Raw genomic sequence first — 14,126 nt, 5'->3', positions numbered from 1 at the left:
TCCATGTTTGTTAGAGTTATTGCCTGCAGTAAGTGTTAATAATTAAATTTGGTTTGTTGCATATCTTGAAAATGTTTTTCACTGATGAGACAAGGACAAAGTGTGATAGGGTTTATTTCAGGCATGTCATTGACAATAAATTCCAGTTAAAAAAAAACTAGCTGCCAATGATGGATCGGATTGTGATGGAGCATTTAGCCAGGGCGGTCAAAGTTGTTGTGATGTGCTGAATTGTATACATATCACAGCCAGCTTTGATGAGCCTTGCTGGATGCATTCACGTGGGTGGACATCGCAGGAAGATGGAGAGTAAGTAGTCATAAAGTGGACATATCAGCTGGGAACATGGTGTGTCAGGGTAATGCACCATTGTTTGAGGCATGCAATGGTTGAAATGGGGTACCTGACAATCTGTTTTTAATGTGGATTCATAGTCATTAAGCAGTCAGTGCACATTGGAGTGAAAACATGAATCAAGAGAATGTGTCGGTGTTGTTCATTTGATGGCTGACCCAATAAAGGAGATAACTGTAGTCCATTTGATCTGTTGTATTGTTGATTCATCCAAGTGGCTATGATGTGTTGACATCGTTCATATCACAGCCAGCTTTGATGAGCTCAACTGCAATATTAGTGACAAAGAATGGGAGTCGATTGTTCACCTTGTGATGTACACAAAAGGGGTATGCAGTGCCGTCAAAGTGGCTGTGAAGTGTATTTCCTTTCATATCACAGCCAGCTTTGATGACACTGTCCCCTAGAAAACATCTGACGGAACCAATTCATGGAATTCTCACTGACGCAGGCTTGTCTTTAATTAAGTTTGCCTTTGCTATGGCAAATCACTTCTCATTTTTGCTAGTTATCCTCACGCTTTTTGAAAAGCGTGGGGATATTGTGGTTATCTCCGCCGTCTGTCCGTCCGTCCTGGCCACTATCTTCTCGTACACTATAAGCACTAGAACCTTACAACTTACACACATTGGCAGCTATGAGCATATGTGCGACCATGCACTATTTGGAATTTTGATCTGACCCCTGGGTCAAAAGTTATGGGGGTTGGGGTGGGGCCAGGTCAGAGATTTTCACTCATTTTTATGCCCCCCTTCGAAGAAGAGGGGGTATATTGCTTTGCTCATGTCGGTCTGTCCGTCCACCAGGTGGTTGTCAGACGATAACTCAAGAACGCTTGGGCCTAGGAGCATGAAACTTCATAGGTACATTGATCATGACTCGCAGATTACCCCTATTGACTTTCAGGTCACTTGGTCAAAGGTCAAGGTCACGGTGACCCGAAATAGTAAAATGGTTTCCGGATGATAACTCAAGAAGGCTTAGGCCTAGGATCATGAAACTTGATAGGTAGATTGATCATGACTCGCAGATGACCCCTACTGATTTTCAGGTCACTAGGTCAAAGGTCAAGGTCACAGTGACCCGAAATAGTAAAATGGTTTCCGGATGATAACTGAAGAACGCTTAGGTCTAGGATCATGAAACTTGATAGGTAGATTGATCATGACTCGCAGATGACCCCTATTGATTTTGAGGTCACTAAGGTCAAAGGTCAAGGTCACGGTGACCCGAAATAGTAAAATGGTTTCCGGATGATAACTCAAGAACGCTGAGGCCTAGGATCATGAAACTTGATAGGTAGATTGATCATGACTCGCAGATGACCCCTATTGATTTTCAGGTCACTAGGTCAAAGGTCAAGGTCACAATGACCCAAAATAGTAAAATGGTTTCCAGATGATAACTCAAGAACGCTTAGGCCTAGGATCATGAAACTTGATAGGTAGAATGATCATGACTCGCAGATGACCCTTATTATGCCCCCCTTCGAAGAAGAGGGGGTATATTGCTTTGCTCATGTCGGTATGTCGGTCTGTCCGTCCACCAGGTGGTTGTCAGACAATAACTCAAGAACGCTTGGGCCTAGGATCATGAAACTTCATAGGTACATTGATCATGACTCGCAGATGACCTCTATTGATTTTGAGGTCACTAGGTCAAAGGTCAAGGTCAATGTGACCCAAAATAGTAAAATGGTTTTTGAATGATAACTCAAGAACGCATACGCCTAGGATCCTGAAACTTCATGGGTAGATTGATCATGACTTGCAGATGACCCCTATTGATTTTGAGGTCACTAGGTCAAAGGTCAAGGTCACGTTGACCCGAAATAGTAAAACGGTTTCTGGATGATAATTTAAGAATGCATACGCCTAGGATCATGAAACTTCATGGGTAGATTGATCATGACTCGCAGATGACCCCTATTGATTTTGAGGTCACTAGGTCAAAGGTCAAGGTCACGGTGACCCGAAATAGTAAAATGGTTTCGGATGATAACTCAAGAACGCATATGCCTAGGATCATGAAACTTCACAGGTAGATTGATCATGACTCGCAGATGACCCCTATTGATTTTGAGGTCACAAGGTCAAAGGTCAAGGTCACGGTGACCCGAAATAGTAAAATGGTTTTTGGATGATAACTCAAGAACGTTTTTGCCTAGGATCATGACACTTCATAGGTACATTGATCATGACTCACAGATGACCCCTATTGATTTTCAGGTCACTAGGTCAAAGGTCAAGGTCACAGTGACAAAAAACGTATTCACACAATGGCTGCCACTATAACGGACAGCCCATATGGGGGGCATGCATGTTTTACAAACAGCCCTTGTTGATTTTGAGGTCACTAGGTCAAAGGTCAAGGTCACGGTGACCCGAAATAGTAAAATGGTGTCCGGATGATTACTCAAGAATGCTTAGGCCTAGGATCATGAAACTTGATAGGTAGATTGATCATGACTCGCAGATGACCCCTACTTATTTCCAGGTCACTAGGTCAAAGGTCAAGGTCTCGATGACCCAAAATAGTAAAATGGTTTCCGGATGATAACTGAAGTACGCTTATTCCTAGGATCATGAAACTTGATAGGTAGAATGATCATGACTCGCAGATGACCCCTATTGGTTTTCAGATCACTAGGTCAAAGGTCAAGGTCACGGTGACCCGAAATAGTAAAATGGTGTCCGGATGATAACTCAAGAATGCTTATGGCTAGGATCATGAAACTTCATAGGTACATTGATCATGACTGGCAGATGACCCCTATTGATTTTCAGGTCACTAGGTCAAGGCACAGTGACAAAAAACATATTCACAAAATGGCTCTCACTACAACGGAGAGCCCATATGGGGGGCATGCATGTTTTACAAACAGACCTTGTTTAACGTTATTTTGCATTAACTTCTTCATTTCTACACCGATTTACTTCAAATTGATACTGAACATCTCTTATGACAATACAGTAAATCTCAACTATGCATGGGCCCATAACCAACCCTGGGGCGCCCCGCCCACATAGGCCACACCCACCCAAAATTGCCTTGTACTATGATTTCTTCATTTCTACACCTATTCACTTCTTATTGATTCTGAACTTCTCTTATGACAATAGGGTCAATCTCAACTATGCATGGCCCCATTACCAACCCTGGGGCGCACCACCCACATAGGCCACACCCACCCAAAATATCCTTTTACTATAACTTCTTCATTTATACACCGATTCATTTCTAATTGATATTGAACTTCTTGTATGACAATACGGTCAATCTCAACTATGCATGTCCCCATTACCAACCCTGGTGCGCCCCTGAGTCAAACATGCGGTGTGGGGATACGCGTAAGCATCTGCCGCTCCATTTCTAGTTTTCAGGATTATATTTATTAGTTAAAATTCTTAAACCTGTCTTTTTTGATTGCAATGCTAGCTTAATTTTAACAAGAGAAAGTGTATGTCAAGATTGCATTTTATTTTCAACAAAACAAAATGTTTGCTTTGGCAGCTGATGAGCAAAATGGCTCCACTGTTGGGAAAAGAGATGACAGAGAGAGTCTTCCTTGATCGCTTCTGTGAAATGTGCACCGATCCTCTATTCCATGTTAGAAAGGTACACACTGAGAGATTCTTGGCTTCCAAGGCCTACCATTTCTCGTTACTGTTACCCTTCAGTGATTTTTTTGTTCAAATTTACAGCCGATTTTCGGCTGCTTCCCAATCGCAAAAATACACGTTTTTTCCCAAAAATCTGACCAAAATTTCCCCCAAAAAAAACAACTTCCAAAAAAAACAAAAAACATTTTTTTTATTTTATTATTTTTTTAGAAAGAAGTCTCATATAACTTAATTATGATTTCATAAATCTAGGTCTCAACTATATTTTTTAAACATCTTACAAAATATATAACTTGAATTTAGTCTTTTTTGTCCATAAATCATTCCCAAACTTGCCACTTTTATTGATTAAAAAAATTCCCAATTTGACCAGACTCCTTTTCTAGAAAACTCCCTGAACATGCACTTAAAAACAATATCACTTCTGTTACTTATAATCCTATTTATAATGCTTAATTTTTCCCAATTTTATGGTTTATCGCGCTATTTTTCCCAATTTCATGGTTTATCGCGCTAATTTTCCCAATTCAAAAGGCACAGGCTGTAACAAATTAAAGCAAAAAAAATCACTGCACTTCCTTAATTTTTCCCCCATTACCATTGGTATTAATAGGGGCTCTATAGAAGTCACTTGGTCGGTTGGTCTGTCTGTCCCAAAAATTTCATCCAATCTTAATCAAACTTGGTCAGAAGTTGTTTCTAGATGATGCTTAGGTCAAGTTTGAATATGAGTAAGGCCATTTTAGCGTGGCGAAAAGCCACACCGTCCTCCCGGATCGCCACGCTGCCCTTTTCAAAGGCAAATTTCGCCACGCGCCCTTTTTTCAAAGGCAAATTTCGCCACGCGCCCTTATCGTAACATCTTTATTGCCTTGTTCTAACTTGGTCTGCAATCAGCTTCCTTGAGTTTGTGACGCTCCAACTGTGCTTGATTTACTCGTGAGACGTCAACGTCTTATCGACTATATTAATTAAGCAGATTTAATCTATAACAGTGCTCGATTTATAGGTAGGTCTTACTGACTGCTCCAAAGCTGTGAATTAGTCATGCGTGAATTACCCCGTGTCAGTATCAATCGATAATGCCGGAGGCTATGTTATACCAAGCGCACTTTTTGCTCGGCAATGTGTCCTCCTGCACGATAAAATCATTACTTCGGAGACTCTTGATAAAAAACTCGATGTTATTCTCGTGGCAATTGTGCATTGCATGCATTATTCAGTTACTGTGAAACCATTTATTTTCGACAGCACAAAATTTCGTCATTTTTATAAAAATGACGATTTCGTCAGCACTTAAATTCGCCGATTTCTGATTTTGAATTTTTTTAAAATGCGTCAGTCAATATCCGATTTGTGTAATACATATTCGCGATCAATCGCAGTTGCGAAAAAGCGTGGTACGAATGCAGGAACACACTTGAGAATCACTGCAGGAGTTGGGGCCTGTTTGTCACATGCCAATTAACTAGTCTTTTGTTATCAAGGGACAGTAATGGACCCTCTTAATGTATGCCATTCACACGTTCATTGTTATGATAAGCGGACAAGTGGGATCAAATAACCGTTAACGAGTGTTTGTAACAACGTAGCCAATTTACAATTTGTTTATTTTCTTGGGTATGTTTTTCTAGTTGGTATGATTTTTATTAAAATGCTGTCAATACCGTTTTAAAACTGTTTGTGTTATACGAAAGAGCTTCCAGATTGTAAAGTGTTTTTTTTTCAAATAAAATGCTTTTTTATTCTGATATCAACATTAAAATGATAAACTTTATGTGTGTTTTTGTTCTTAAAAAGTAAACTACCGGTATATAAATCAATTATAATGTAAATAATTTAAAAATAAATAAATTGATACATATAGAATAGTAATAAGTGTGGTTAAACGCAAACAATCAAACAACAAACAGCAATTAAAATATTCTTTATTAATTTGTGATAAATACGCATGTTTATCACACATCGTCATCTTTTCATTTGGTTTATTGTCTTTCATCGGCATTCACTGTGTGATGGCTAATATGAAACACCCCTGAAAAACACAATGCACCTTATGGGTAATAAAGTTATTAGCGCTAATTCATTACCATTCTACATAAACAAAGTCAACGCATTCGATACAGCTGTACTGCACACGCGTTTTAAAGAAGTGTAACGTGTCAGTTTAGTACCTTGTGTAATCTACATCCCTTTGTGTCAAAACCGGATTAATCTTGATTACGAAACAGCAGTGAATGTGTGAATGGATTATGTTGGAATTTAATGCCTCACGTCTACGGTAAAGTTTTAAAATATTGTTCAACTTAGTGTTTGTTTTTGTTCAAACATAGAGCATGATTGTTCGTAAGGATCTTAAATTCGCCGATTGGTCGACTGACGAAATTTATGAAAATTAATGCCTGACGATTAATAATGGTTTCACAGTATATCAAAACATATATTTTTACGCATAATTACATTTAAAATCACAAACAAATTCATTCTTTATCGTTTTCGTCTTTAAGATAATTCAATCTAATTATTGAAATAATTACTGAGACGTATACTAATTTAGCAAAATGCGAATCGCGTATACGATTTAACGTTGCTATGCGCACCTGTCGCTTACATCATTTGACATTTTATCAGCATGGCGGACTATACAGAATTAAATTGTGACTCGGCAAAAATGGCAAATAACGTCGTAAACGTTCGAATTAACGATGGAGATTATACATTAAGAAGGAATTGATGAAATGTCTGTGATAATCAACGATGCATAAAAAAATGTTTTAGATAGCAACAACATTATTTATTTATTTGTAATCTACTTGGTGGATATATGTCACGGAAACGAGTGTTTGCATATTGTTAGCGATCAATTTACCCGCAATGTTATTTTAAACATCTGTCGAAATTATTGTTAGAAAATGGGATAAAACAAACATGGTTTCATTTATATGTTAGTGGATCTGTGTATAATCAGATTCATATGCATATATTGCTTTATTATGTTTGTCGTGCTGTACAGTTAATTAAAACAGCATGGAACTTAAATGTACATTGCAAGGTAAATATATTAATATAAATCATAGTAAGTTAAATACATCTATTACCATTAAATGTGCTTGTTTATATGTTATTTTTTCCACAACTGCTTCTGATGCGATTACATGTTTCCCCGTAATTCAGGTATTCAGGGAACGTTTTTGCCCTTTTTTGCCTTAACTGCGCGCTAAAATGCCCTTTTTGAAAGTAATGCGCCATGCCCCTTTGCCCTCCTGGGAAATACACTAAGTAATGCCGTATCAAAAACTAGGTCATGGGGTCACTTAGTGCATTTTTAAACCGAAGGTATGTCGAACCATAACTATGCCATTCATTGTGAGATTTTAAAATGACTTCGTACATTTGTTCACCATCATCGTGTGTCATGCGAAAGAAGTACGTTGATATCTCCAAGGTCAAGATCACACTTTGAGTTGCCCATAAATGAGGTTGTCCGGGCCATAACTTTGTCATTAATTTGGAGACTTTAAAATCATTTGGTACATTTGTTCACCATCATTGATGGTGTGTCTTGCGAAAGTAATATGTCGATATCTGCATCTTCAAGGTCACATTTTTAGTTCAAAGCTCAAAAATGGCCATAAATGATCTTGTCCGGGCTATAACTAAGTCATTCATTGTGAGATTTAAAATTACTCAGCTCATTTGTTCACAATCATTGGACAGTGTGTCATGCAAAAAATTACATCGATATCTCCAAGGTCAAGGTCACACTTTGAGCTCAAAGGTTGAAAATGGCCATAAATGATCTTGTCCGGGCCTTAACTATGTCATTCATTGTGAGATTTTAAAATTACTCTGAACATTTGTTCACAAACATTGGACGGTGTGTCATGCGAAAGAATTACGTTGATATCTCCAAGGTCAAGGTCACACTTTGAGTTCAAAGGTCAAAAATGGCCATAAATCATATTGTCCGGGCCTTAACTATGTCATTCATTGTGAGATTTTAAGATTACTCGGTACATTTGTTCACAATCATTGGACGGTGTGTCATGCGAAAGAATTACGTCAATATCTCCAAGGTCACGGTCACACTTGGAGGTAAAAAGTAAAAAATTGCCATAAATAAGCTTGTCCCGGCCATAACTATGTCATTCATTGTGAGATTTTAAAATGACTCTGTACATTTATTTTGTTCACAATCATTGAACAGTTCTGCGAAAGAATTCAAGAGTTTAAAGGTCAAAATGGCCATAAATGATAATGGCATAATAATTCTTAAAAATTGCCATAAATTAGCTTCTATTCTTTTGTGAAGACAGCATGCAAAATATTCTGTGTCATTGCAGCATGTTGGGGTATACGTCACATCTGTGACAAAATATATTGTTTTGGCCTGTCTGTCTGTCATTCCGTCATTCTGTCATCAAAACTTTAACCTTACATAAAAGTTTTGCAATAACTTTTGAAATATTGAACATAGCAACTTGATATTTGGCATGCATGTGTATCTCATGAAGCTGCACATTTTGAGTGGTGAAAGGTCAAGGTCTTCCTTCAAGGTCAAAGGTAAAAAAAACACAAAAAAAACTTGAACCTTACATTAAAGTTTTGTAATAACTTTTGAAATATTGAACATAGCAACTTGATATTTGGCATGCATGTGTATCTCATGGAGCTGCACATTTTGAGTGGTGAAAGGTCAAGGTCATCCTTCAAGGTTGAAGGTAAAAAAAAAGCGGAGCATTAGGGGGCATTGTGTTTCTGACAAACACATCTCTTGTTTTTTTCTTCAAAACTGTGTTTTCATGAGAATAGGGCTGTTCTCCAACTCGAATTTCTTAAGCCGTATTTGTTAATAAGGAGTCTAACATTTATGTGTGTTTTTTAGCTCACCTGAGCACAACGTGCTCATGGTGAGCTTTTGTGATCGCCTTTTGTGCGTTGTGCGGTGTCAATATTTGCCTTGTTAACTCTCTAGAGGCAACATTTATTGTCCAATCTTCATGAAATTTGGTCAGAAGATTGGTCTCAATGATATCTAGGATGAGTTCGAAAATGGTTACATTTGCTTGAAAAACATTGCTGCCAAGGGGCGGGGCATTTTTCCTTATATGGCAATACTAAAGGCTTGTTAACACTCTAGGCCACATTTATTGTCTGATCTTCATGAAACTTGTTCAGAAGATTCATCCTAATAATATCTTGGACCAGGCCTAGACACTAACGGTGCCCGGGAACCCGAGGACACCAGATTTTGGCGAGGGTCACCAGTTCTTTCAAACATGGTGATCCTCCAGGAACCCTACATTTATAGAACCACTTCCTATTGATTGACCATTTGAATCCGAGTAATTGTCTTTTATTTCTTGCCGTGTTTATAAGAAGAACTTTCGAAACGGTAAGTAGTGTATTTTTAATATCTCGGACCAGTCACTATGTCCGTTAACTCCGCCTAAGAGCTACTGTTTTTAATGAATTTCTCAGGAAGAGGCCAATATTGATTTTTGCAGCTGTCAATCAAATTCTCCTTGGAAAGCACATCAACCAAGCAGCGCTCAGGCCATCGAATAATAATAATCAGGAAAGAAAAATGTGTTCTAGTATGCTTCTTATCTTGTACTTTGTCAAAAAAGTTAGTGTCAAGGCCTGTGGACGAGTTCGAAAATATGGTACTGAAGATCTAAAGAAACTTCAGCGTACAGTTTATATAGTATTGACAGACCTGTACGCTGGAGCGAACCCCTTATCGAAAGTCAACCAGAGTAGTAACATATTTATGTCACGCTATAAATCAAAGACAGTTCATTTTCTTTGATAAATTTCTACATGTATTGGTGAATGAATAAAAATTACTGCATCGGGCATATTTTAAGGTTAAAATGTTTCAAATGCATCTTACAATAGAGGAAAATAATTCTCATCAACCTGAAATTCACAATTTTGACACCATTGTCGCTTTGTCACATGACGAGTTTTCATTTGGATACTTTCGGATAGATCTTGACATTTTTTGCTGAAATTGTTAACGTTACTTTCGTTTTCTGAAATCTATTATTTGTGATTAACAACTTACGTCTGGTGGATTAAAATACTGATTTCAAAGTGAATCAGGTAATTTTAAATATTTTTATGCCCCCCTTCGAAGAAGAGGGGGTATATTGCTTTGCTCATGTCGGTCGGTCTGTCGGTCCGTCCACCAGGTGGTTGTCAGATGATAACTCAAGAACGCTTAGGCCTAGGATCATGAAACTTCATAGGAACATTGACCATGACTCGCAGATGACCCCTTTTGATTTTGAGGTCACTTGGTCAAAGGTCACAGGTGAAGGTCACAGTTACTGGAAATAGGCATTTTAAGGATTTAGCATGATTCAAACAAGGGAAACAACTACCGTTTATGCATGTTCTTTTTCTTACAGCATTTGCCTCCCTTGTAATTTATTTAAATTTTACCATATGTAAGGCTAACTGCATTTTTGTAATGCATTGTATCAATAAACATCGGGAAAAAATGAAACAACCACCACCACCACCAACCACCACCACCACCACCAAAAACGTATTCAGACAATGGCTGCTACTACAACTTATAGCCCATATGGGGGGCATGCATGTTTTACAAACAGCCCTTGTTTACTTTTAGTTTGTATTTACACTACAATTTGTTCACAAAACAAGCAAGAATAATTTAAAATACCGGGAAATGTCATTCTGAATTTGAAAACACTTGAGCACATGGTATGTTTCTAAAAATAGAAATAACGTCATACGAGCGTGAAATCTCGGGAGATTCGCATTTCAAGAATGTCTGTCGCTTCGCTGTTTTTCTCGATATGTTAGAGCAGAAAAGATAAATTTTAAATGTTTAAGATAGTATTTTGTGAAAAAATATATCAGTTAAATGTGAAAAATGTCAATCTTTCCAATCAAGTGGTTTATTTGGGCCAATAACTGCATTTAAAAGCTGTTTTGGACCGGTCTTTGTTAACTGTCAACTATTCAGGAATTTCTGGTTGACTTTCCTAATGAGGTTGGTCCATAACTTTAAAGTCGCGCCAGTCAAAAAATATAAAAAGCGATATTTTAAGTTATGGTAGCCAGAACTAATTCTATTCATGTGAACAAATCTTGAACTACGTAAACTGTGGTTAATTGTCATTAGTTGAACACTGTTATCACTGTTGACCTTATGTAGAGTTTAATGGCGTTGAGCTCAAACGAAAGATTGCCGTCATTGTTCACTCTTTGATTTTGATCACAATTAATACTGGTGACTTTGCATAACATGTTACGTGATTTTATAAGGATTTTTAGAAAAAAATCTTGTTGATGGTGTTTATTTAAATGCCTGTTTTAAGGTTTGTCATTGCGTTATGCATGCGATTCGGGTAGTCAAAATCAGTCTTCAGAATTTTCCGCCCCTCAGACTTTACCTCAATCACAGCCCTGATATGGCTACATATGGCTATAGTAAAATCTTGTTAACACTCTAGAGGCCACATTTATTGTCCAATCTTCATGAAACTTGGTCAGAAGATTCATCCCAATAATATCTTGAAGGAGTTTGAAAATGATGCCGGTTGGTTGAAAAACATGGCCGCCAGGGGACGGGGCATTTTTCCTTATATGGCTATAGTAAAACCTTGTTAACACTCTAGAGGCCACATTTATTTTCCGATCTTCATGAAACTTGGTCAGAAGATTTGTCCCAATGATATCTTGGATGAGTTTGAAAATGGTAACCTTTGCTTGAAAATAATTGCTGCCAAGGGGCGTGGCATTTTTCCTTATATGGCTATAGTAAAATCTTGTTAACACTCTAGAGGCCACATTTATAGTCCGATCTTCATGAAACTTAGTCAGAAGATTCATCCTAATAATATCTTGGATGAGTTCGAAAATGATGCCTGTTGGTTGAAAAACATGGCAAACAAGGAGGCGGGGATTTTTCCTCATATGGCTATAGTAAAACCTTGTTAACAAGATGATTTGTCCCAATGATATCTTGGATGAGTTCAAAAATGGTTTTAACACTCTAGAGGCCACATTTATTGTCAAATCTTCATGAAACTCGGTCAGAAGATTCATCCTAATAATATCTTGGATGAGTTTGAAAATGATGCCTGTTGGTTGAAAAACATGGCCACCACGGGGGCGGGTCATTTATCCTCATATGGCTATAGTAAAACCTTGTTAACAAGAAGATTTGTCCCAATGATATCTTGAATGAGTTCGAAAATGGTTTTAACACTCTAGAGGCCACATTTATTGTCAAATCTTCATGAAATTTGGTCAGAAGATTTGTCTCAATGATATTTTGGATGAGTTCGAAAATAATTATGTTTGCTTGAAAAACATGGCGTCCAAGTGGCGGGACTTTTTCCTTATATGGCTTTAGTAAAATTTTGTTAACACTCTAGAGGCCACATTTACTGTCTGATCTTCATGAAACTTGGTCAGAAGATTCATCCCGATAATATCTTGGACGAGTGAAAAAATGATGCCGGTTGGTTGAAAAACATGGCTGCCAGGGGGCGGGTCATTTTTCCTTATATGGCTGTAGTAAAACCTTGTTAGCACTCTAGAGGCCACATTTATTTTCCGATCTTCATGAAACTTGGTCAGAAGATTTGTCCCAATAATATCATGTTATCTCAGGTGAGTGACATTGGGCTTTTCAGGTCCTCTTGTTTATATAGGATGTTGGGGAATTCGTCTTGAAGTAATTTGTGTGGTAACTTATCCCTATTTCTAACTTAAGTAGGGGAGTACCGTAATTACTCTATGTTTTCGGACACTTAAAAATAATAATTTTTTTTCGTGTCCGAAAATTTAGATACGAAAAATATTAAAAAATAACGAGTGTCCGAAAATTTAGAGACAGACATGTTATGGTAGTTTGTCAATTATTGTAATAAAATAAAACCAATTATAAATGTGCAATAATTTTATTGTGTTGTACTCCCCTTACCCTGCTTCAAATCAAGTACAACTTCACTTATTTGCCATCGCTTACCTGAAATGGTTTATAAAAAGCGTCATTAAAAACAACCATACTGCTTCCTGAATACTATAAAATTTCAAATGCTGTTGGGTGTAACCATTGTTTATTTTACAGGTATACATTGTAAACTACCCAATAATGCAATTGTAATGGTCCATTGCCCTCAGGGCATTCTATGCCGGGTTTTATTACGGTAATCCGGTTGTAAAACTCCATGATCGAAGGGTCCCAGATAAGCGAAAACAGGGCAGAAATATAGTAAACTAGCGCTGTTAAATAAACTGTCCGAAAAATTGGAGTCATTAATTATGAACGAAAATCCGTATGTCCGAAAATATAGAGTCACGAAAAATAATTATTTTGGCTAAAAAGGGTGTCCGAAAACTTAGTGTTCGAAAACTTAGTAATTACGGTAGTCAATTTATACTGGAATAAGTTTGTGTACTGGTAAAGGAGGGTACACAGAAAAGGTGTGAGGTTTCTTTGACCAGAGTGATAAGACAAATTGAGATATACCGGTAGTTGAAAATAAAGGTGTACATCATTATTGTTCTATTGCAGGTTTGTGCGGCCAATTTCGGAGATTTTTGTTCAGTCGTTAGCCAGGAGAGCACTGAAAAGAAACTAGTAAGTGTACTTGACAACTCAGAAATAGTATTTGCTACCTGGTTTTGATTTCAATGAATTCTAACGCTTGTATAAGTTAGCAATTTTAATAATTATTATTTAATTTTGGAAACACAATGCATAAGTTGTCACAAGTCTTTGTGATTCAGCAATCCTAATAAAACATGAATTTGATATAGTATTGATAAATGTGAAAGCAAAGCAAAAAATTCTTATAAGTAATGTAAAAACATTAATGGAAAGTTTACTTGATAGCTTATGCTGTTGTGGACAAATCTTTACAGCAATTGTAAACTATTACACATCTGAGAATTTTATAAGTCCTAGACTTGATATTTTTGAAATCAAATTGATGGTTCAAACTTTTCAAGTGGCTGATACTGTACAGCTAAGTAATGCTCGTTTTATGTCATAAGATAGGGTCACAAAAGATTACAGACCAAATGATAGTTCAAGTCATAAACACAGGGCGTTCTTCCTGTTTTTGTGAAGCGGCCTTGGCCCCCCCCCCCCACTTTGTG

General features: G+C 37.4%; 1 protein-coding gene across 4 annotated transcripts in view; it reads left to right on the top strand.

The window, feature by feature from the left end:
- The window catches only part of LOC127843684 (serine/threonine-protein phosphatase 4 regulatory subunit 1-like), a 70,500-nt gene that overhangs the window by 9,410 nt on the left and 46,964 nt on the right, over nt 1-14,126 (top strand). For all 4 annotated transcript variants that reach the window (XM_052373401.1, XM_052373399.1, XM_052373397.1 and 1 more), the window contains 2 exons: nt 3,868-3,972; nt 13,540-13,605. In XM_052373401.1, the coding sequence (XP_052229361.1) occupies nt 3,868-3,972; nt 13,540-13,605 (171 nt within the window). The remainder of the gene's footprint in view (nt 1-3,867; nt 3,973-13,539; nt 13,606-14,126) is intronic.

This window comes from Dreissena polymorpha, chromosome 9 (assembly GCF_020536995.1).
Source record: "Dreissena polymorpha isolate Duluth1 chromosome 9, UMN_Dpol_1.0, whole genome shotgun sequence".
NCBI classification, from domain to species: domain Eukaryota; kingdom Metazoa; phylum Mollusca; class Bivalvia; order Myida; family Dreissenidae; genus Dreissena; species Dreissena polymorpha.
This window is presented reverse-complemented; position numbering and strand designations above follow the sequence as displayed.